General features: G+C 42.9%; 2 protein-coding genes and 1 long non-coding RNA gene across 5 annotated transcripts in view; 1 reads left to right on the top strand and 2 right to left on the bottom strand.

The window, feature by feature from the left end:
* Positions 1 to 3,072, bottom strand: part of VIRMA (vir like m6A methyltransferase associated) — a 64,764-nt gene extending 61,692 nt beyond the window's left edge. For 2 of the 3 annotated variants that reach the window (XM_077942376.1, XM_077942377.1), the window contains exon 1: positions 2,940 to 3,022. Coding sequence is in view for 1 of the 3 variants with exons in the window: in NM_001193848.3 (NP_001180777.3) it covers positions 2,940 to 3,002 (63 nt within the window). In the remaining 2 variants the exon portion in view is untranslated. 3 annotated transcript variants of the gene reach the window in all.
* A 128-nt stretch (positions 3,073 to 3,200) lies between these two features.
* LOC144330820 (uncharacterized) lies at positions 3,201 to 6,316 on the top strand. The gene is made up of 2 exons (XR_013397340.1): positions 3,201 to 3,646; positions 5,573 to 6,316. It is a non-coding gene; the product is annotated as an uncharacterized LOC144330820 (long non-coding RNA).
* A 2,706-nt stretch (positions 6,317 to 9,022) lies between these two features.
* Positions 9,023 to 22,760, bottom strand: part of LOC144330819 (uncharacterized) — a 76,739-nt gene continuing 63,001 nt past the window's right edge. The window contains exon 3 of the transcript XR_013397339.1: positions 9,023 to 9,161. The gene's annotated coding sequence lies outside the window, so the exon portion shown is untranslated. The remainder of the gene's footprint in view (positions 9,162 to 22,760) is intronic.

Genomic DNA, 22,760 nt, shown 5'->3' on the forward strand with positions numbered 1-22,760 from the left:
TTAAGTTATCAAAGCCCACTGTGTCTGGCACAAATTAGGCATTCAATAAATGTTAAACAATGATTGCTGCCCATTGGCTAACTCAGGTTTTCATAACATCTCACTTTTTCTCCCTGATTTTGTCACCTTACGTCTATTTTCTCTGAACCATTTTAAGCATTATTGATCAAGTAATCTACCCAATGTATCTTACTAATTGTATGATTTGCCTGCTCAAAAACTACCCATTTCCTACAAAAAAAAGTCCTTTTTTTTTTTTTTTTTTTTTAAGAGACAGAGTCTTGCTCTGTCGTGCAGGCTGGAGTGCAGTGGCGCGATCTTGGCTCACAGCAACCTCCATCTCCCGGGTTCTAGCAATTCTCCTGCCTCAGCCTCCTGAGTAGCTGGGACTACAGACGCACACCGCCATGCCCGGCTAATTTTTTGTATTTTAGTAGAGACGGGTATCACCGTGTTACCCAGGCTGGTCTCAAACTCCTGACATCAGGCAATCCACCCGCCTCAGCCTCCCAAAGTGCTAGGATTACAAGCTTGAGCCACCGCGCCTGGCCTAAAGTCCATAATTTTTTGTTGAGCATTCAAGGAGCTCCATGATCTGTCTCTGAACTGCCTTGGGTGCCACTTCACACTGCTACTTCAAGCATATCCTAACAGATGACTGACTACTCCAGTAGAATGCCCTCCTTTCCTAACTACAACCGTGAAATATTGCCCCTTTCACCAAAGACCAAGTTCATAAGCCAAACACCTTGATGAAGTCTTTCCTGATACTCTCAAATGAAAAGTTATCTCTGCCTCCTCTGAAATCATGTATCCTTTATTTATACCCACAAAGACAGCTAGTTCTAATATGTCAGCTACTGATGGGCATTTTGTAAACAAAGATGATAAACCCCAATGAATTCACACTGTGTTTCTTTATGCGATCATCACATTCTAACTCAAATCACAATTTTGTGGATCTAATCTCCAACACTGGGTTATAACTTCTTGAAAACAAACATTTCAATATTTCATATCACCCACAAACCCCTACTTCCTCCTTCAAGACTTGATTCAAATGTGATCTCTACTAAGCCTTCCCCAATCACCCCAGAAGAAGGTATTTACCATCTGCCCTATGCGCTCAAGGTACTCAATGTTTACCTAAGAATGAATAAAAGAATAGATTAAATATATGATAAACTAATGAAGGCCAATTTTCCTAAACTAGAATAGTACTAAACTAATTCATCATATGCCTCTTTCTCTTTTTTTTCTCTTTCTCTTTCTTTCTTTCGAAACAGGGTCTCACTCTGTTGCTCCGGCTGGAGCACAGTGGTGTGATCTTATCTCACGGCAGCCTCGACCTCCCAGGCTCAAGTGATCCTTCCACTTCAGCGTTCTGAGTAGTTGGGGCAACAGCATCAAGCCACCACAGCTAGTTAATTTTCTTTTGTAGAGACGGGGGTTCCACTATGTTGCCCAGAGTGGTCTCAAACTCCTGGACTCAAACAATCCTTCTGCTTCCGCCTCCCAAAACGCTGAGATTACAGGCATGAGCCACTGCGCCAGGCTCCTTCAAATTTAACTGTCCTCTATTTCTATACACATGATAAGTTTGATCTGATCCAACTACTGTCTCCATTGAGGGTTTTCTAAATCTTGGCTGGAATGTCAGAGAGATATAGTCATTGAACAAACAGTGCTAACTGACACTGACCCACATGAAATGTGAGACCATAAATTAATTGTCAGTAAGAAATGCTAACTCGAAGTTCTCCAAATTTTGACTTTTATAAACCTATAAACCATTCGTTAAATTAGATCACAGCTGTCAACTTTCTATTTTGCCAGGTAAAGCATTATGATACAACCACTACCCACTATCATTACTATCTTGCAAAAGAAAGAACATTTTAAACATTTTCCATCCAAATATTTATTGAGCACCTACGTTTTGCTAACAGAGGCACTGGAGATACAACTGAGAAGAAAAGAAATTATATGTATCCTCAAAAAGCTTGATACAAGAACACACTTGACACAAATAAAAGGAAAAAAATAATATCCAAAGAAAGAACAGTTCTGTAAATTGATTAAGCTTACATTAAGACAGAGAAATGTGAAGTCCACTTTTTTTTGGGGGGGGGGAACAATTTCTCCGTAGACTTCATTCGAGTTCATTTTTGGTCTGCTTTCAGGAATCTTTAGTTAACCAGCTATGTTTAATTTACATATTGCTGGGTCAATTGTACATTCAGGGGCGTTCAAATAATTTTGTACAGAAATATTACTCCACAACATTCCGCCCCCGCCCTCAAAAGACATGTCTGCGGATGAGTTTAACTATACTTCTCTCAATGCTCCCCTCTTCGCAAGTATTCTCCGTGAATGCATCTCATTCCTAATGTGTGAAATCTTTCCGAGAGACAAGTATTAAAGTTTCAGGCCAAATTAGAGAGCACCGTAATCCTAAACCGAATGAGTGTCACAACTGGGGAACATAACTCCCGACAGAAAAGGAGCCAAAGAGAAAGGGTTTAGAAACATCGTGATTCGGAAACCACGAAGCCAACGTAAGCTGCTCAGACTCCGGCAGTACTGTCAAACACTACTGTCAAATCAAGACCCCTCCCAAATGCCATCTGAGGTAAACCTGAGAACCCTGATCCTTCTCACGGCCCAAACCTGATAGGAAAAACAAAAAATAAAGCCATGCAAGCAGAAAAGCCAACTCGACCAAAGACACGGAAGGTCCAAGTTAAAGCAAGGAAATGAAGAGGCTGCTGCAGCCCTCCCTCAGACGCGATGCTCACACCGCTCGGGGGAGGGTGTCTGTGTGTAAGCGAGAAATTAAAGAAGTAATCTGCAGAGGGAAAAGTCGAGGACGCCCAACGGTTTTTTTGTAAAGGTCCCAAGTCGAGAAGCAGCGTCAGAATCAAGTCGCCAAGCCTTACCTCAGCGCTCGGGTGTTTAAAAGTATCTAAAAATAGCAGCTCCATCGCCGAGTCCACCGCCATGTTTGCCGCGGGCGGGGAACAGGGGGGAGAACTTCCGGGGCAGCGCTCCAGCCTCGGCCACAGCGGCTCAGGAGAGGGAGAAACAGCGGCACTTCCGGTGACCAGAGCACTAGCGCCGCAAACCTCGGCCTATCCCAACGCATCTTGTTGCCCAAAGTTGCCGGCCCCGCCTTTTCCAGCGCGGCGGCGGGCGCCCCCAGACGCAGAGGGGGGCAGAGGGAAGCGAGATGGGAACTACGGGGTCTCCAGTGGTTCAAACCCTGTCGTTCCGCCGCTTTACAGAGCCACAGCTGTCCCCGGGTGGCGAAGCGCGGAGACGGGGTTTTGGAGAGGGTGGAGGAAGGGGAGGGAAAGCTGCCAACTTTGGATACCAACCCCGTACACCCACCGAAGGGGATGTCCCACTTTTTCCAGCGCTGGGAGCAAAAAGATAACAGTGAGCGAGGTTGAAAAGTAAGACATTGATTTAAATAGAAGAAAAACTGTTGTCTCAACAAATGAAGAGATTCTTTGTTTTCTTATCTGTAAAATGTGAAAAATCGTACTTAACCCACAGGCTGATTGTGAGGAGTAATTGAAATAAAAATCGAGGAATTGTATAACGTGAAGTACCAGGAACAATAAAACAGGAGGCAGAATGAAAAGTAAGCCTCTCGTGTCGGGTGTTGAGCTTTTGAGCAACGAGATAAACACGGCGGTTTGGTAGTCTAAACGGCACAAACCCTTAGCAGAGCAACTAGGAAATAGCTTGTAAAATTACACGTGCCTACCCCTCTTCTAGGAAAATTCTCGCCCACGTATCTACAAATACAAGAATATTCATAGCAAACTTCGTAAGTTGCAAAAGAACAGGAAACATAAGTGCCATTGACAGAAGTAATAACTAAACAGTGGCGTATTTATATAATAGTATATAGCAGGTACGAAGAATGAACTAGTACTATATTTACTAGCATGAAAAATCCCAAAAAACAGGGTTAGCGGGCGCGTTGGCTCACGCCTGTAATCCCAGCACTTAGGGAGGATGAGGCGGGAGGATCGCTTGGGCCCAGGAGCTGGAGAACTGGCAATATAGCGAGTCCCCGTTCTTCACAAAAAGGAAAAACAAAAAAGACAAAAACCTAAACAAAACAAGTTTAACACACCTCATCGCAAGCCGGGTGCGGTGGCGTGTTCCTGTGGTCCCAACTTCTCGGGGAAGCTGAGACAGGAGAATCTCTTAAGCCCAGGAGTTGGCAGCCAGTGGGGACACCCATCTCTTAGAAAAGGAAATAAAAAATATATAATGTAAAATAACATTTATATAATTAACGTGGGAAAGAATATAAATGTTTAGGAGTGTACATATGTCATGAAATTATAAAGTCATGCATTGGAATGACTAAAATTTCAAGGTAGTGGTGAACTGGAGGGAGATGTAATGGAGAAGAACAGAAAGGCTTCACATGCCTTGGTAATGTTTTATTATTTAGGTTAGTGTTCATTTCACAAGCATGCCTTACATTATTGTTTGTACCTTCTGGTATGTCTGAAATATTTAATAATAAATGAGTTTCTAAAGTAAATCTCCTATCCACATCCTTCCTCAGCCATCCAGTTTCCTCTATTAGCTAGCTATAGTTTATCTTTTATTATTTGTTGTTGCATTGATATTTGTTGTTTCTAATATTTTTCTGTTTTCTGATTCTTGCTTTTTTTTTTCTTTAGAAACAGGGTCTTGCTTTGTTGCCCAGGCTGGTCTCAAACTCTTGGCTTCAAGCAATCCTCCTGCCTCAGCCTCCCAAAGTGCTGCAATTATAGGCGTGAGCTACCCTGCCCCGCCCCTTCTTCTGTGTTTAGGCTTATATGCTGTTCTCTTTCTAATTTCTACCACTGATGTTTATTTTTATTCATATTTTTATTTATTACTATATGTATTTATGTATATGAATTTTCCCCTAAGCTCTGCCTTAACCAATGTACTATATAGTGCTTTTATTGTTGTCATTTTACAGTCTGATTTTCTTAGCTTTGATACCCTTTTGTTTTTACATTTTTATTTTTATTTTTATTTCAATAGTTTTGAGGGAACAGGTGGTGTTTGGTTGCATGGAAAAGTTCTTTAGTGGTGATTTCTGAGGTTTTGGTGCACCCACCACCTGAGCAATGAGGGTGCTCAATGCACCCTCTGCCTCCCTGGTTGAAGCAATTTTCCTGACTCAGCCTCTTGAGTAGCTGGGACTACAGTCGTGCACTACCATGCCCAGCTAATTTTTGTATTTTTAGTAGAGATGGGGTTTCAATTTTAGCCAGGCTGATCTTGAACTCCTGACCTCAGACAGTGCCCACCACCATGCCTGGCTAATTTTTTGTATTTTCAGTAGAGAGGAGGTTTCACCGTGTTAGCCAGGATGGTCTCAATCTCCTGACCTCATGATCCACCCGCCTGGACATCCCAAAGTGCTGGAATTAGAGGTGTGAGCCAACCGCACCCAGCAAAAATAGAATTTTTACGGGTAAATAAGAACCGAGGAGTAGAGAAAAGTTGTATAAATAACTTTTCAAAAAACTTTTGTTGCCTTCCTTTCCAGTTTGGGCCTGGCAGAATGGCTCCTGCAAAGAAGGGTGGCAAGAAGAAAAAGGGCAGTTCTGCCATCAACGAGGTGGTGACCCGAGAATACACCATCAGCATTCACAAACACATCCATGGAGTGGACTTCAAGAAGCGTGCCCCTCGGCCGGGCGCAGTGGCTCACGCCTACAATCCCAACACTTTGGGAGGCCGAGGCAGGCGGATCAGAAGGTCAGGAGTTCGAGACCAGCCTGGCCAACATGGTGAAAACCCGTCTCTACTAAAAATACAAACATTAGCCGGGCGTAGTGCTGAGGGCCTGTAATCCCAGCTACTCGGGAGGCTGAAGCAGGAGAATCGCTTGAACCCAGGAGGCAGAGGTTGCAGTGAGCTGAGATCGGGCCACTGCACTCCAGCCTAGGCGACAGAGCGAGACTCCGTCTCAAAAAAAAAGAAAGAAAAAAAGAAGCATGCCCCTCCACTCAAAGAGATCCAGAAATTTGCCATGAAGGATATGAGAGTTCCAGATGTGCGCATTGATACCAGGCTCAACAAAGCTGTCTGGGCCGAAGGAATAAGTAATGTCCCATACCGTATCCACGTGCAGTTGTCCCGGAACGTAATGAAGATGAAGATTCACCAAACGAGCTCTATACTTTGGTTACCTATGTACATGTTACCACTTTGAAAAATCTACAGTCAGTATGGACAACTAACCACTGATCATCAAACACATCAAATAAAGTTATAAAATTGCAAAAAATACCACAAACTTTTGTTGCATAGAACAAAGAAATGTGATGCTTGTTGGAGGAAGCCTGTCAGGTCAAGAAATAGTGTTTTTAACATGAGGGATAACAGTGTGTAGAATTATGGGAACAAAGTAATGAGGAGAGTAACCATGATGATGAAGAGACAGAGGGGACATCTGAGACAGCAAAGTGTTTAATAGGTAGAAGTGGTACCTGGTGGCCAAATAAAGAGTAACCTTTGCTAAAAGAAACACCTACTCTCTGGTAACCAGGGGAAGAAAGAGTCCATGGGTACAAATGCAGATGAGGATATACTATGTGGAAAATGAGGGAGTTCCTCTCTGATGGTTTCTGTTGTCTCAATGAGGTCATTAGCTTGTCAAAAATAAATGAGGTAGGCTGGGTGCGATGGCTCACGCCTGTAATCCCAGCACTTTGGGAGGCCAAGGCGGGCAGATCACGAGGTCAGGAGATCGAGACCATCCTGGCTAACACATAGTGAAACTCCATCTCTACTAAAAATACAAAAAAATCAGCTGGGTGTGGTGGCCTTCCACCATGTGATGCAGAAAGAAGGCCCTCACCAGATGTTAGTGCCTTGATCTTGGACTTCTGGGCTCTGGAACTGTGAGCCAATAAATTTGTTTGTTATAAATGAATCATTCTTAGATATTCTGTTATAGCAGCACAAACAAACTAAGACAACAACCTACAGAATGAAAGTATTTACAAATTATATATCTAATTAGGATCTACTCTGCAGAATATAGAAAGAACTCTTACAACTCAACAACAAAAAGACAAACCCCCCAATTTTAAAATGGTCAAAGGTCTTGAACAGACATTTTCCAAAGAGGGTGTACAAATGACCAACAAGCACATGAAAAGATGTTCAATATCTTTAGTCATTAGGGACAGGCAAATGAAAACCACAGTGAGGCTGGGCACGGTGACTCATACCTGTAATTCCAGCACTTAGGGAGGCCAAGGCAGGTGGATCACTTGAGGTCAGGAGTTCAAGACCAGCCTGGCCAACATGGTGAAACTCCATCTCTACTAAAAATACAAAATTAGCTGGGTTTGATGATGCATGCCTGTAATCCCAGCTACTCAGGAGGCTGAGGCAGGAGAATCTCTTGAACCCGGGAAGTTGAGGTTGCAGTGAGCCGAGATCGCACCTCTGTACTCCAGCCTTGGCAACAGAGTGAGACTCTGTCTCAAAAAAAAAAAAAAAAAAACACAGTGAGATACCACTTCATATCCATTAGGATGGTTACAGTTTTTTTTAAATAACAAGTATTAGCAAGGACATGGAGAAATTGAAACTCTTGTACATTGCTGGTGGGAATGTAAAATGGTGCAGCCACTGTGGAAAGCAGTGTGATGGTTCCTCAAAAAGTTAAGCATAGAATTACCATATAACCCCAAGTCCAACTGCTAGGTATATATTAAAAGACTCGAAAATGGGTATTTATTTATTTATTAAATGAGGCAGGATCTTGCTCTGTTGCCCAGGCTGGGGTTCAGTGGTATGATCATAGTTCACTGCAGCCTTGAACTTCTGGGCTCAGGCAATCCTCCCACCTAAGCCTCTTGAGTAGCTGGGACTACAGGCACATGCCACCATGTCTTACTAATTTTTTTAATTGTTTAGAATGGGTGGGGAGATCTCACTATGTTACTCAAGCTTATCTCTAACTCCTAACCTCAGCAGTCCTCCTGACATGGCCTTCCAAAATGCTGGGATTACAGGTGTGAGCCACTGTGCCAGCCTGAAAGTAGGTATTTAAACAAATACTTATATGCGCATGTTCATAGCAGCACTATTTACAATGGCCAAAAAGGTACAAACAACTCAAATATCCATCAGCAAATAAATGCGTAAACCAAATATGGTATATACGTACCTACTTCCCCCCAGTGGCTCCTCCTACCCCTCAGGAGACTTGATATTCTCTCATTTGTGAGAGTATATTCCACAGCTTAAGCTTTAGTACCCAACTTGTTTGTGGCTAGAAGAGGTCAGTGTCCCTCTTCTAGCCTCTGAGCTGCTTCCCACGTAGTGATTGTATCTTGTTCATTAATACATCCCTAGTACATGGCACATACTAAACACTCAAAAATACTTATTGAACAAATTAATTTATTTTGTCCTATTTCAGATCCCATATAGAATTATATATTGCACATAATTTATATGTCAAATGCTTATATTGTACTTTTCTGTTTTTGTTCTTTCATTTTTGTCTCTCTTGCTCATCAGATCATAAAGTCTCCCAGGACGGTGCTCTGTAACCAGCCCATAGTAGCTACTGCTATTTTACCAGCTACTGTATCTTTCCTTCTTTGATTTCCAGCACCTGACAGTGAAAAGAGCAATTTGAAGGAAAACAAAATTTGTCTTCAGTGTGAAAAGCAATTTATAAAAGTCTGAATACTTGCCAGGAACAACTTGAGAAAAAAGACAAAGGTGGTGGGAGAAATGTAACCAGCCCACAATTCCAATGTTGATAACAGATGAGCTCCCTTTCAAGGTGACTGACATTTACACAAGTATACAGAGCAAGAGGAAGGTCTGAGTGAACTGCCAAGCATTTTAACTTCTCCTGAGACCAAGTACATCAACAGTTCTCTTGGAAAAGAACGACTGATTTGGGAGTCCGGCAGACAGCCAGCTGCAAGACATTCATCCGGCATCAGGAACACAATGGGCCTCCATTTGCCTGCCTCTCTGAAGGCACCAATCAAAAGTAACAGCTGCCCCATTTTTCTATGAGACTTGATTATAATTTTCCATGGCCAAGGGTTTGCTGTGACACTTCCATATCATTCTTCATTATGTAGTCCAGAGATTACCTACAGATTTAAGAAACACAGACTGTAAACTATTATATACAGATATATCTCAAAATAAGCATACCCATTAGTGCCAGTTGTTCTGAAAGATTGAATGACCCCAGCTATTTTCCAAATGTTTTTTCAGAAAGTCATGAATACACCTTTCTGGGATCCTACCTATTTCAAACACAGGCAAAGCTCTGTGGTTCAGTTCCACCATCCAGTACCAGGCCCATAGTATGCGGACCATATGCCTTACACATGGCCTTTTCTCTTTATGTAATTGCTGTACCATGTTCAGCAGATCTAGACTGTCTCAAATCATGTTCCCTCAAGAAGCCCCACAGAAGAAAAAGGTTTCTGTGATCAAAAATCATTTGGGAAATGCTGCAAACCCTATCTCCCTCTTAGAGCTTAACCATGCATGTTGGGGCATAATATAAACCTTTTCCAGCCTGGGCCACAGAGTGAGACCTCACCTCTAAAATAATAAATCAATAAACTCTGAGAAATACACAGAAAAGTAACTTCTGTAACTTTTAGGTCTTAATTACAAGCAATTGTAGCTTAATCTAAACTTGCTCTTCACTTTATTTCTGTACTCTTGAAGACTAGTGACATAAGCCTTATGTTTTTTTTTTTTTTTTTTTTTTTTTTTGAGACGGAGTCTTGCTCTGTCACCCAGGCTAGAGTGCAGTGGCACAATCTTGGCTCACTGCAAGCTCCGCCTCCCGGGTTCATGCCATTCTCCTGCCTCAGCCTCCCGAGTAGCTGGGACTACAGGCGCCCACCACTGCACCCGGCTAATTTTTTGTATTTTTAGTAGAGACGGGGTTTCACCGTGTTAGCCAGGATGGTCTCTATCTCCTGACCTCGTGATCCGCCCGTCTTGGCCTCCCAAAGTGCTGGGATTACAGGCGTGAGCCACCGCGCCCGGCCTTTTTTTTTTTTTTTTAAGAGAGAGACAAGGTCTCATTCTGTTGCTCAGGTTGGAGTGCAGAGGCACAATCAGAGTTCACTGTAACCTTGAATTCCTAGTCTGAAGTAATCCTCCCACCTCAGCTTCCCTAATAACTAGGACTACAGGCACATACCACCACATTTGGCTAATCTGTGTGTGTGTGTTTGTGTGTGTGTGTGTAAAGACAGGGGTCTCATTATGTTGCCCAGGCTGGTCTTGAACTCCTGGGCTTAAGCGATCTCCCATCGCAGCCTCCCAAAACTTTGGGATTACAGGAATGAGCCACTACACCTGGCTGGATTATTCTTTCTTTAAAAAACAATTTTTAAGCATAAATACAAAGGTTAGGTAGATTTGAAGACGGCCAGTAGCATGAAGTGAGCTGTCTAAAAAGTTGCTTTTACATAAGAACTTTATGTTACTTGATGAGCAAATATTAATTGGGCTCTCCTCTCTGTCTCTTCTCTCTCCCTCTTTCTTTCTCCCTCTCTCTCTCTGGATCCACTTTCCCTCCTGTATCAGGGAGTCTACTCCTATGTAAATCTTCTGCAGGTTGTGCAGTGGACTTCACCTGGTCTCCCATCTCCAGCTAATTTGGCCAAGAATAGTCACCTGGCACAAGGTGGGGAGGGAGCTCTCAATTGGCCAGCAACTTCTGATGTGTGGCCTGACTGAACAATGAGAGGCTCAAGTGAAATTACCAGCTGGTAGTAGTACAGAGGATATAGATACATGGAATGGAGCTGAGCCAAATTAACGACAAACGACTAGACAAGAATGACTGTTGAAGATCACCTATACTGAGATGACAAAGCTGCCCTGAGTCCAGAAGCAGGTTCACTGAGGGATGCCCAACCATGTTACTGATCTTGTTTGAGATTAATGTTCCTTGTTGTAAACCCCAAGTCTGTTTCTTGCAAACAAACCATTCTAAATTGAAACAACTACTTAGAAAGTGTTCCTATGGGCTCAGTGGGACATTTCAACCAAATGAAATATGATAATGATCTGAAATGAACCACCAATAGTGTTGCAGAGATAAAATACAAATATCAGAAAGATAGCCAGGCACATGGCTCATGCCTGTAATCCCAGCATCTTGAGGGGCCCAGGCAGGAGGATCCCTCGAGGCCAGGAGTTTGAGACCAGCCATGGCAACAAAGCAAGGCCCTGTCTCTATAAAACAAACAAACAAAAAAATTTAAAAATTATCCAGGCACAGTGGTGTGTGCCTGTGGTCCCAACTACTCCAGAGGCTGAGGAGGGAGGATCACTTGAGCCCAAGAGTTCAAGGCTGCTGTGAGCCAAGATCACACCACTGCACTGCAGCCTGGGCAACAGAGTGAGACCTTGTTTCTAAAAAAATACAAACAAAATACAGATTTAACCAACTCATCGCCCAGCTTAAGTACAGAGTTTAAGAGTGTGCATTTAGAAACTTCTTAAGTGTTTAGAATGCTTGTTTTATTTTGCTTTAATTTTGGTCTTCAGATTCAAAGTTTTTTTGTGTTTGTTTTTGTTTTTTGAGATGGAGTCTTGCTCTGTCACCCAGGCTGGAGTGCAGTGGCGCGATCTTGGCTCACTGCAAGCTCTGCCTACCGGGTTCACGCCATTCTCCTGCCTCAGCCTCCCGAGTAGCTGGGACTACAGGTGCCCGCCACCATGCCTGGCTAATTTTTTGTATTTTTAGTAGAGACAGGGTTTCACCGTGTTAGCCAGGATGGTCTCGATCTCCTGACCTCGTGATCCGCCTACCTCGGCCTCCCAAAGTCCTGGGATTAGCAGGCGTGAGCCACTGCACCCGGCCTCAAAGTGCTTTCTTATGCTTCTCTGCTTCTAATCGTGTTCTTTTCCTCATTTTGAAATACCCTTGTCTCCTCTTTGCCAGCTAACTCTATTCATCTTTCAGGACTTGGAAAAACTTTCCTGTTCACCAGACCCAATAGGAGATAGGGGTTCCTGTATGCTATTACTGTATATTTTATCATGTCACTTATTTTTGTATTATAATTAACCTTTCCTCAGAAACTGCAGACCCTTTGAAGGAAGAGACTACATCATTTTCATGGTTGTATTCCCTTGCCTAATAGTAGCTGGATATGATAGGCTTTATGTATTTGTTGAATGAGTGAATAATGAGAATTGGGATGGTCAGTGACTCCTTATGGAAATGGAATTTGTTGTTTTTGTGTGGGGGGTGTTTTTTTGTGGTTGCTTGGTGATTGTTTTTTGAGACAGAGTCTCACTCTGTTGCCTAGGCTGGAGGGCAGTGGTGTGATCCCAGCTCACTGCAGCCTTGATCTCCCAGGCTCAAGTGATCCTTGCACATCAGCCTTCCAAGTATCTGGGACTACTGGTACAGCCATACACCTGGCTAATTTTTGTATTTTTTTGTAGAGATGGAGTCTTGCCATGTTGCGTAGGCTGGTCTCCGACTACTGAGCTCAAGCGATCCACCCGCCTCAGCTTCCCAAAGTGCTGGGATTATATGCAAAAGCCATCTTGCCCAGCCTGGAAAAGAGTTTGAACTAGATAGTTTCTGAAGGATATATAAGAATTAAGATGGTCAGAGAAGAGGAGAGAGAGTTCAACACATTCAAGAGTATAACAATTTGAGCCAAGGCAGAAAGACTAGTATGTTCAGTGAGTGGATAACTTTAAATGAAGGCACTAAAGACAAAATGGAAGAGGTCAGTTGAGGTCAGATGGAGGAAAGCCTTTAATTCCACTGTGGAATTTGTCTTGTGACCTGGGAATGAACTGAAGAATTGAAACTGAGCACTGGCCAGGTGTGGTGGCTCATGTCTGTAATCCCCTTACTTTGGGAGGCTGAGATGGGCAGATCACTTGAGGTCAGGATTTCAAGACCAGCCTGGACAACGTGGTGAAACCCTGTCTCTACCAAATAATACAAAAATTAGCTGGGCATGGTGGTATGCACCTGCAGTTCCAACTACTCGGGAGGTTGAGGTGGGAGAATTGCTTGAACCTGGGAGGTGGAGGTTGCAGTGAGCCAAGATCGTGCCACCGCACTCCAGCCTGGGTGACAGAGTGAGACTTTGTCTCAAAAACAGAAACTAAAAAGAAATAAAGAGGCCAGGCGTGGTGGCTCATGCCTGTAATCCCAACATTTTGGGAGGCCGAGACGGGCAGATCACCTGAGGTTAGGAGTTTGAGACCAGTCTGGCCAACATGACCAAGCCCCATCTCCACTAAAAATACAAAACTCAGCCAGGCATGGTGGCACACACGTGTAATCCCACCTACTTGGGAGGCTGAGGCAGAAAAATCGCTTGAACCTGGGAGGCGGAGGTTGCAGTGAGCCAAGATCATGCCACTGCACTCCAGCCAGGGAGACAGAGAGACTCCACCTCAAAATTAATTGATTAAATTTTGTTTAAAAAAGGAAACTGAGCATTGACTATTTTGAAAGAAGAATAAAATTAAAGAAAATATTTATCAGAAAGTTTACTCTTCCCATGGTGTTTACAACTAATTGAAATGAGAGACTAGAAGCAGAGAGCATTAGAAAAGTTACTAAAATAATTCGGCCGGGCACGGTGGCTCAGGCCTGTAATCCCAGCACTTTGGGAGGCTGAGGCGGGCGGATCTCGAGGTCAGGAAATATAGACCATCCTGGCTAACACGATGAAACTAAAATGCCAAAAGTTAGCTGGGCGTGGTGGCGGGCGCCTGTAGTCCCAGCTACTCAGGAGTCTGAGGCAGGAGAACGGCGGAGATTGCAGTGAGCCAGAGACGGCGCCGCTGCACTCAGCAGCAGAGCAAGACTCCGTCTTACAAAAAAAAAAAAAAAAAAAGATAATTCATAAGAGGGGGCTAAAAGTCTGGATTTGGATTTTTGACGGTGGAAATGGAAAAGAAAGGAATGAGAATACACGTAAGGAAAAAAGTTATGAAATTTTGGTTACATAATGGTCTAATGATTAGCATGTGCATGTAGAACTCAATATTTACTGATTATTTGACACTCTAAAATTCTGGTCCATACCCATGACAGAAATAAATGGTGAACAAGATGATGAGTTTAAAAATTCAGCTATTTTAATGAAGTTCATTGTTAATTTTCTTTTAAGAAATGAGGCTTTCAGCCAGGCGCTGTGGTTCACACCTGTAATCCCAGCACTTTGGGAGGCCAAGGTGGACAGATTGCCTGAGGTCAGGAGTTGCAGACCAGCCTGGCCAACATGGCGAAACGCCGTCTCTACTAAAAATACAAAAAATAAAAATAAATAAAAATTAGCCGGGCCCGGTGGCACAGCCCTATAGTCCCAGCTACTCGGGAGGCTGAGGCAGGAGAATCGCTTGAACCCGAGAGGCAGAGCTTGCAGTGAGCCGGGATCACACCACTGCACTCCAGCCTGGGCAACAAAGCAAGACTCCATCTCAAAAAAAAAAAAAGGGGGGGGGAAATGAGGCTTTCAAAAGTCATGTTGAAACTTTATAGCAAGACCTCATTTCTCCAAAAAAAAAAAAAAAAAAAAATTAGCCAAGTGCAGTGGTGCACACCTGTAGTCCCAGCTACTTAGGATGCTGAGCGGGGAGGATTACTTGAGCTGCAGTGAACTATGATCTCATCACTGCACTCCATCCTGGGCAAGAGAGGGAGACTTCGTCTTAAAAAATAAATAAATAAAAAATAAAAAATAAAAAAAAAGAACATTTAGATGCCAGGCAAATGTTTTATTAGTACAAGGCCAGAAATGAAAATCTCAGGCAATTTCAAGGCCCAGTTGCAATCTACCGCCACCTACTGGGGAGTCCATTGCAGACTGCAGGAGAAGTGTATACTTTATTAATTATTAATTGCTAAACCTGTTATACAAACTTATAGTTTCATAAGGTCATCTATTCTTTCTGATCTTTACTATAAACTGGAATTGCTGTATCACTGCCAGATCATGGGCCCTATAGCTTTATTACTGACTGATCAAGCTTGGTGCCTTATCCCATTTTAATTCTACTACTTAGTGAGTGGTTTTAGGATTTCCTTAGGTAAAGAATTTCTTCACTTCTTAGGTTAAAACAGCAGCCAGATGCAGTGGCTCATGCCTGTAATCCCAGCACTTTGGCAGGATGACGTGGGAGGATCACTTGAGCCCAGGAGTTGAAGACCAGCCTGGGCAATAGGCAACAAAGCAAGACCCCGTTTTATTTACCAAAATAATAATAATAATACACTGGGCACGGTGGCTCACGCCTGTAATCCCAACACTTTGGGAGGCTCAGGCGGGTGGATCTTGTCAGGTCAGGCATTTGAGACCAGCCTGGCCAACATGGTGAAACCCCCTCTCTCCTAGAAATACCAAATTAGCCAGGTGTGGTGGTACAGGCCTGTAATCCCAGCTACTCGGGAGGCTGAGGCAGGAGAATCACTTGAATCTGGGAGGCAGAGGTTGCAGTGAGCAAGATCACACCATTGCACTCCAGCGTGGGTGACAGAGTGAGACTGTCTCAAAAAAAAAAAAAAAAAAAAGAGAAAGAGAAAAAAGAAAAAAATAGTCATGGTGGCATATACCTGTGGTGCAGCCTGGGTGACAGAGCAAGACCCTATGGGAAAAAAAAAAAAACCCACAGCAAAACTTTACTAGTTACTTTTACAAGGATGTTGTAAGAAACACTGGCAACACCAAATGTTGGTGAGGATGTGGGGCAACAGGAGCTCTTATTCATTGCTGGTGGAAACACAAAATGGTACAACCATTTTGGAAGACAATTTGTCAGTTTCTTACAAAATTAAACATACTCTTACTATACAATCCAGTATTCATGCTTATTAGTATTTACCCACAGGAACTGAAAATTCCTATCCACATAAAACCTGCAGATGGATGTTTATAGCAGCTTTATTCATAATTGCCAAAACTTGGAAGCAACAGAAATGTTCTTCAGTAAGTGAATGGAAAAATAAACTGTTATATCTAGATAATAGAATATTACTCAAAACTAAAAAGAAAGAAGATAGGCCGGGCGCGGTGGCTCAAGCCTGTAATCCCAGCACTTTGGGAGGCCGAGACGGGCGGATCACGAGGTCAGGAGATCGAGACCATCCTGGCTAACACGGTGAAACCCCGTCTCTGCTAAAAAATACAAAAAACTAGCTGGGCGCGGTGGCGCCTGTAGTCCCAACTACTCGGGAGGCTGAGGCAGGAGAATGGCGTGAACCCGGGAGGCGGAGCTTGCAGTGAGCTGAGATCCGGCCACTGCACTCCAGCCTGGGCGGCAGAGCCAGACTCTGTCTCAAAAAAAAAAAAAAAAAAAAAAAGAAAGAAGATATTAAGCCATAAAAAGACATGGAAAAAACTTTGATTCATGTTTCTAAGTAAAATAAGCCAATCTGTAAAGGCTACATACAGTATGAGTTCAATTATATGACATCCTGAGACACTAATGGCTCTCCTAGACGGGAGGCTCGCGAGAGTGGTAGGGCTAAAGCCTAAAACCATGCAATGTCTGGGGTTTCCTCTACTTTTTCAACTCATGATCTTGTTCACCCTTTATTTCTGTCATTGATGTGAACTAGAATTTTAGACTGTCAGATAACCAGTAAACATTGAGTTTCAGGCACTCATGGTAATCATTAGAGACCATTATTTAACCAAAATTTCATAACTTCTTTCCTGTTAATGTCTCTTCTCATTCCTTTCTTTTCCATTTCCACTGCCAAAATTCAGACTTTTAACCCCCTCCTATGAATTATCTTAATAACTTTTCTAATGAACTCTTTGCTTCTAGTCTCCTCTTATTTCTTTCATTCCTTTTTTTTTTTTTTTTTTTTTTTTTTTTTTTTTTTTTTTTTTTGAGACAGGGCCTCATTCTGTCAGCCAGGCTGTAGTACAGTGGTGTGGTCATGGCTTACTGCAGCTTTGCATACCTGGGCTCAAGCTATCCTCCCTCCTCAGCCTCCAGAATAGCTGGGACTACGGGCATGCACCACCATGCCTGGCTAATTTTTTAAGTTTTAATTTTGTAAAAACAGGGTCTTGCTATGTTGCTATGGCTAGTCTGGAACTCCTGGCCTCAAAGGATCCTCCTGCCTCGACCCCTCAATGTGCTGAGATTACAGGCATGAGCCACTGTGCCTGGCCATCTTTCTTATATTTGTATTTTATTTCTGCAACACTATTGTTGGTTCATTTAAGATCATTATCATATTTTATTTGATTGACATGTCCCACTGAGCTTATAGGAACACTTTGTAAGTAGTTGTTTCAGTTTAGAATGGTTTGATTACAAGAAACAGAGACCCACTTTGCATCATTGTTTAATACTATTGATGTCAAACCCAGTTCTTAATAGACAAATCTATCCAATCTTAATCAGTTTGACCATGAAGTAAGATTCTCATAAACATTTTATAATTTTTTAGTTTTTTTGTTTAAGACCAGATCAATGTTCTAATAAAACTCTGTTGTGCTTTTATCCAAATATTTAATTTACAGATAAACTGAATAATACCTCTTTACTTTTAGCCAATATGTTTACACAGAATTTCTTTTACAAGATTAATCTTTCACAGACCTTCCACAACTTGCTTAAACCTTCAGCTTTTTTCTATCTAACTTAAAACAATCATTTAGCCTTCTAAACTAAGCAAAAAATCCACATTCCCATGCCTTCGTATACTCTTTTACCAAAATACATTCTACTTTCCCTACACATCTTACATGTAAAACTGTTTTTCCAATACTCTCAAGTACATGTTACATTGTTAATGCTTAGCAACTTTTACTTTTGATGAAAAACCTGGTAGGTACCAGATGTGGAGCCTAGGACGCTAGACAGAAGTGCAGATAAGGTCTGACTCTTTGCAGCATAGCTAGGGGGCATGGCTAATTCTGTATGTCCCCAGGCCTTACCTAGCTTTAAAGCAGGCAAGTTGCACAGTTAAGAGTCATAGTAGCAGTTTATGAAGCATTTAGCAGGCCTAATGCCCTTTAAAACTACATTTTAAATAAATTCCCTTTCACAAATCTTCTTACAACTTACATAGACCATCCATGACATGCCTGGACCCTCTAACGTATCCCAAGCATCTCCCCCATTTAAACAACTAGTCATTTTACTTTAGGACAAGAATGCATCATACAAGATCCTCTCTCACACAAAATATCTTTTCTTTATAATGTTCCTTACCAAAAATACCTTTACCTTTATAACCTTTAAAGTAGACAAGAGTCATTTTCTGACCAGGTGCAGTGGCTCACGCCTGTAATCCCAGCACTTTGGGAGGCCAAGGGGGGGCAGATCACTTGAGGTCAGGAGTTTGAGAGCCAGCCTGGCCAACATAGTGAAACCCCGTCTCTACTAAAAATACAAAAATTAGCTGGGCATGGTGGCATATGCTTGTAATCCAGCTACTTGGAAAGCTGAAGCAGGAGAATTGCTTGAACCCAGGAAGTGGATGCTGCAGTGAGCCGAGATTGTGCCACTGCACTCTAGCCTAGGTGACAGAGCGAGACTCTCTCAAAAAAAAAAAAAAAGTATTTTCCTTCTGTTGGGAGGTTATGGTTTCACTACATGTTGCTGTGCAATTTCTGTTGTGAAGGGGAGCAGATAAGGAGGTTATCTATATACGGTAGAAGTTATCCCCTGCTCAAGAGATTGCTCGGTTAGTTTTTTTTTTCTAGAACTTGTCTGAATAAGTGTGGGCTATTTCCAAACCTCTGAAGTAGAACTATCTAGGTTGAAATTATTGGTTAAAGATTTAGGTAGCTTTCCCAGGAGTAATAGGGCTATTAGAAGGAAACATGAATTTAGAGTTCAGGTAAATATTAAGCAAGCACCATCTTGACACAAAGGGTTGTGAATCTTTTCTTTTGGAGAGAAAGGGCACCATTTGCCCCCATTACCCAAAAGGATTTGGAGGAAAGTTGCTCAGAGAAGATTAGCACACAGAGTAGACAGCTTTTTTTTTTTTTCTTTCTGAGATAGAGTTTCACTCTTGTTGCCCAGGCTAGAGTACAATAGTGCAATCTCAGCTCATCAAACCTCTGCCTCCCAAGTTCAAGCGATTCTCCGGTCTCAGCCTCCAGAGTAGCTGGGATTTCCCGCACGTACCACCATGCCCAACTAATTTTTGTATTTTTAGTAGAGACGGGGTTTCGCCGTGTTGGTCAGGCTGTTGTTGAACTCCTGACCTCAGGTGATCTGCCCACCTCAGCCTCCCAAAGTGCTGGGATTACAGGCATGAGCTACCACACCTGGCCGTAGGCAGCTCCTGAACCCAAAAGAAAAATTTATCATTTTACTTGCTGCCTCCAGAGTTTCCCTTGGCTTTCTTTTTTTGATGGTGATGTCTGATTTGGAAGTCAGCCAGAGCAGAGAGCCCCTTCAGCTCAAGGTCATCAGGGGTTGGGATTCTGCCCCAGGGACTGTTTGGCCCTCAGGGCAGTCCTGTTTCCAGTGCCCAAGCTTGTAGCAGAGGGGGCAAGCCATGTGGGGTTTTTTTCCCATTTACCCCATTGGGGCAGTTTGCCTTCTAGTGCCCGGCTTCCTGCACCAATGGCGGTGACCTGGGAGGGTATTCTGAGGGCAACCTGGAGGGGGCTGGAGAGCTTGTGAAGCAGCCAATAGTTGAGTCTACCTCTGGTCCCTCCTCTTTTTAGCCCTGTCCTCCTTGTTGGACATGGTTATAAAAACTGCGGAGGCAAACTTGAAGATTTCCTGCATAAGGGCACGGAGTTCTAAGGCTGACTTTTGTAATTTTCTCCCAGTCTATTTTTAGGCCAAACAGTATTCCAAAGGAAAATTAGTTTTGTTTTTTTTTTTTTAATTTTAAGGTTTGGGGGAATCAAAGTTTTCCTGGTTTTTGGGAATGCATCTGAGAGGCATGTCCTGTGATATGGAGATGTGACTACCCACCTGCAAAGAGAGAACAGAGGAGGAAAAAAGGAAAAAGAAGATGCCCCCTCTTATTTTCCTGTTATCCTGAATAGTGTCCCCTATTCATCCTTCGGGTTCTGGAATGAACCAGTCTTACTGTGTACTCTTAACCTTGGTCCCATCTCATCACAATTACCCACTTGAGAACAGAGGAGATACTGGAGTGAACAGTGGGCCCCCTGTCCATCCTTGGGGTTGTGGAGTGAACCGGTCTTTCCGTGGATGCCTAACCTTGCCTTCATTTCTGTTCTAATGAAAATGCGTTAGCGTGGGACCAACTTTCACCTCCGTCCTATGGGGTCTCTTGTGCCTGCAGCCTTGGGCCAACCTATATCCTTGTCTCCATGACCTTATAGTGGCTCTCGCTTGGAGCATTTCTGTAAAAATGATTATCTCTGTCCTCAGATTCCCATTTCCCATGCTCATTAAGTAGACAAGCAGCCTGTTTTTCAGCTAACTGCCAAAGGGGGCTGGACTTCTCTCCCTGCTTCCTTCTAATATGGCGTTGAAGGTCTTGATGCATGTTGGGAAGGGCATGCAAATGATTAGAGAAATGGATTCTACAGGAGGAAGTGGGAGGAAGCGAGAGGAATACTCATGGAAAGCCTTTGTAAAAGGAAAATAAATCTTGGGGCCTCAAAATCACTAAGCTAAAGTGAAAAGTCAAGATGGGAGCTACTTAGGGCAAACCTGCCTCCCATTCTGTTTGAAGTCACCCTTCTGCTCACTGAGATAAATGCGTATCTGATTGACTCCTTTGGAAAGGCTCATCAGAAACTCAAAAGGGCTGGGTGCAATGGCTCACACCTATAATCCCAGCACTTTGGGAGGCCAAGGGAGGCAGATCACTTGAAGTCAGGAGTTCAAGACCAGCCTGGCCAACATGGCGAAACCCCATCTCTACTAAAAATACAAAAATTAGATGGCATGATGGCATGCACCTGTCATCCCAGCTACTCGGGAGGCTGAGGCAGGAGAATTGTTTGAACCTGGGAGGCAGAGGTTGCAGTGAGCCAAGATTGCGCCACTGCACTCCAGACTGGGTAACAGAGTGACACTCTGTCAAAAAAAAAGAAAGAGAGAGGAAGGAAGGAAGGAAGGAAGGAAGGAAGGAAGGAAGGAAGGAAGGAAGGAGAGAGAGAGAAACTCAAAAGAATGCAACCATTTGTCTCTTACCTACCTATGACCTGGAAGCCCCCTCCCTGCTTTGAGTTGTCCTGTCTTTTCCGGACAGAACCAATGTTCATCTTACATCTGTTGACTGATATCTCATGTCTCCCTAAAATGTGTAAAATCAAACTGTGCTCTGACCACCTTGGGCACATGTGGTCAGGACCTCCTGAGGCTGTGTCACGTGCGTGCATTCTCAACCTTGGCAAAATAAAGTTAACTGAGACCTGTCTTAGATTTTTCAGGGTTCACAATAATAATCTAACCTGTTATAGTGCTGTGTATGATTTTTTGTTCTTTTCCTGACTTCACACCCTAGCTTCCTCCTAATTCTCCCCATTTTGACACCTTGGTCTTCATATAAAACTCTAATTTCACACTAAACTAGTTGCATGAACTCTTCAAAACATCTTGCAACAGATCAATCAACAAGTATTTATTGTGTGCATACCATGTACCCAGCAAGGTATTTAATCTTTTATAGGCAATGACAGCTGCAGATTTGCTTATTTCCTGCACTGAGTATTACTTAGTTGATAGGCCATCTGGCTTCAGTTTTTTGTTTTTTTATTTTTAGTTGCAGTGATTGAAAACAATGCTTTAAAATCTATATTCCAGCCAGACACAGTGGCTCAAACTTGTAATCCCAGCACTTTGGGAGGCCGAGGCAGGCAGATCACCTGAGCTGAGGAGTTCGAGACCAACCTGGCAAACATGGTGAAACCCCATCTCTACTAAAAATACAAAAACTTAGCTGGCCATGGAAGCACATGCCTGTAATCCCAGCTACTTGGGAGGCTGAGGCACAAGAATCCCTTGAACCTGGGAGGCGGAGGTTGCAGTAAGCCGAGATTGCGCCACTGCACTCCAGCCTAGGTGACAGAGCAAAACTCTGACTCAAAAAAAAAAACAAACATAAATAAACAAAATAAAATCTATATTCTTATCCAGATCTCTTGGTCCAGGAAAAAAGCAAAGTGTGGGAAAGAGCAATAAATATTTGTGGAATGAATTATTATCATGTTAGATTTTCTAATTAATTTTATTTAGCACTATATATACTTTTGCTATATTTTGTACAAAGTACTTATGGAATCGTTGTCTAGAAGCCCAGTATGCATTAAAATGGTCACTAGAAGTGTGGTTCTAAAGCCAAAAGATGGAGATTTCATTAGAATGTAGAAGAGGAAACATAAATTTAACTCAATTAGTAAATATTATTTTAGCTCATTCCTTATACTAGAAATTATAGCTGGCACTGGATTTACAAAGATGAATATCACTGGCTTCATCAAGTTCAATCCCTTCTCACATTTTTTTTTTTTTTTTTTTGAGACAGAGTCTGGCTCTGTAACCCAGGCTGGAGTGCAGTGGCATAATCTCGGCTCACTGCAATCTCCGCCCCTCAGGTTTAAGCAATTCTCCTGCCTCAGCCTCCGGAGTAGCTGGGATTACAGGCACGCACCACCATGCCCAACTAATTTTTGTATTTTTAGTAGGGATTGGGGTTTCACCATATTGGCCAGGATGGTCTCAAACTCCTGACCTCGTGATCCACCAGCCTCAGGCTCCCAAAGTGCTGG

The sequence above is a fragment of the Macaca mulatta genome, chromosome 8 (assembly GCF_049350105.2).
Source record: "Macaca mulatta isolate MMU2019108-1 chromosome 8, T2T-MMU8v2.0, whole genome shotgun sequence".
NCBI lineage: Eukaryota > Metazoa > Chordata > Mammalia > Primates > Cercopithecidae > Macaca > Macaca mulatta.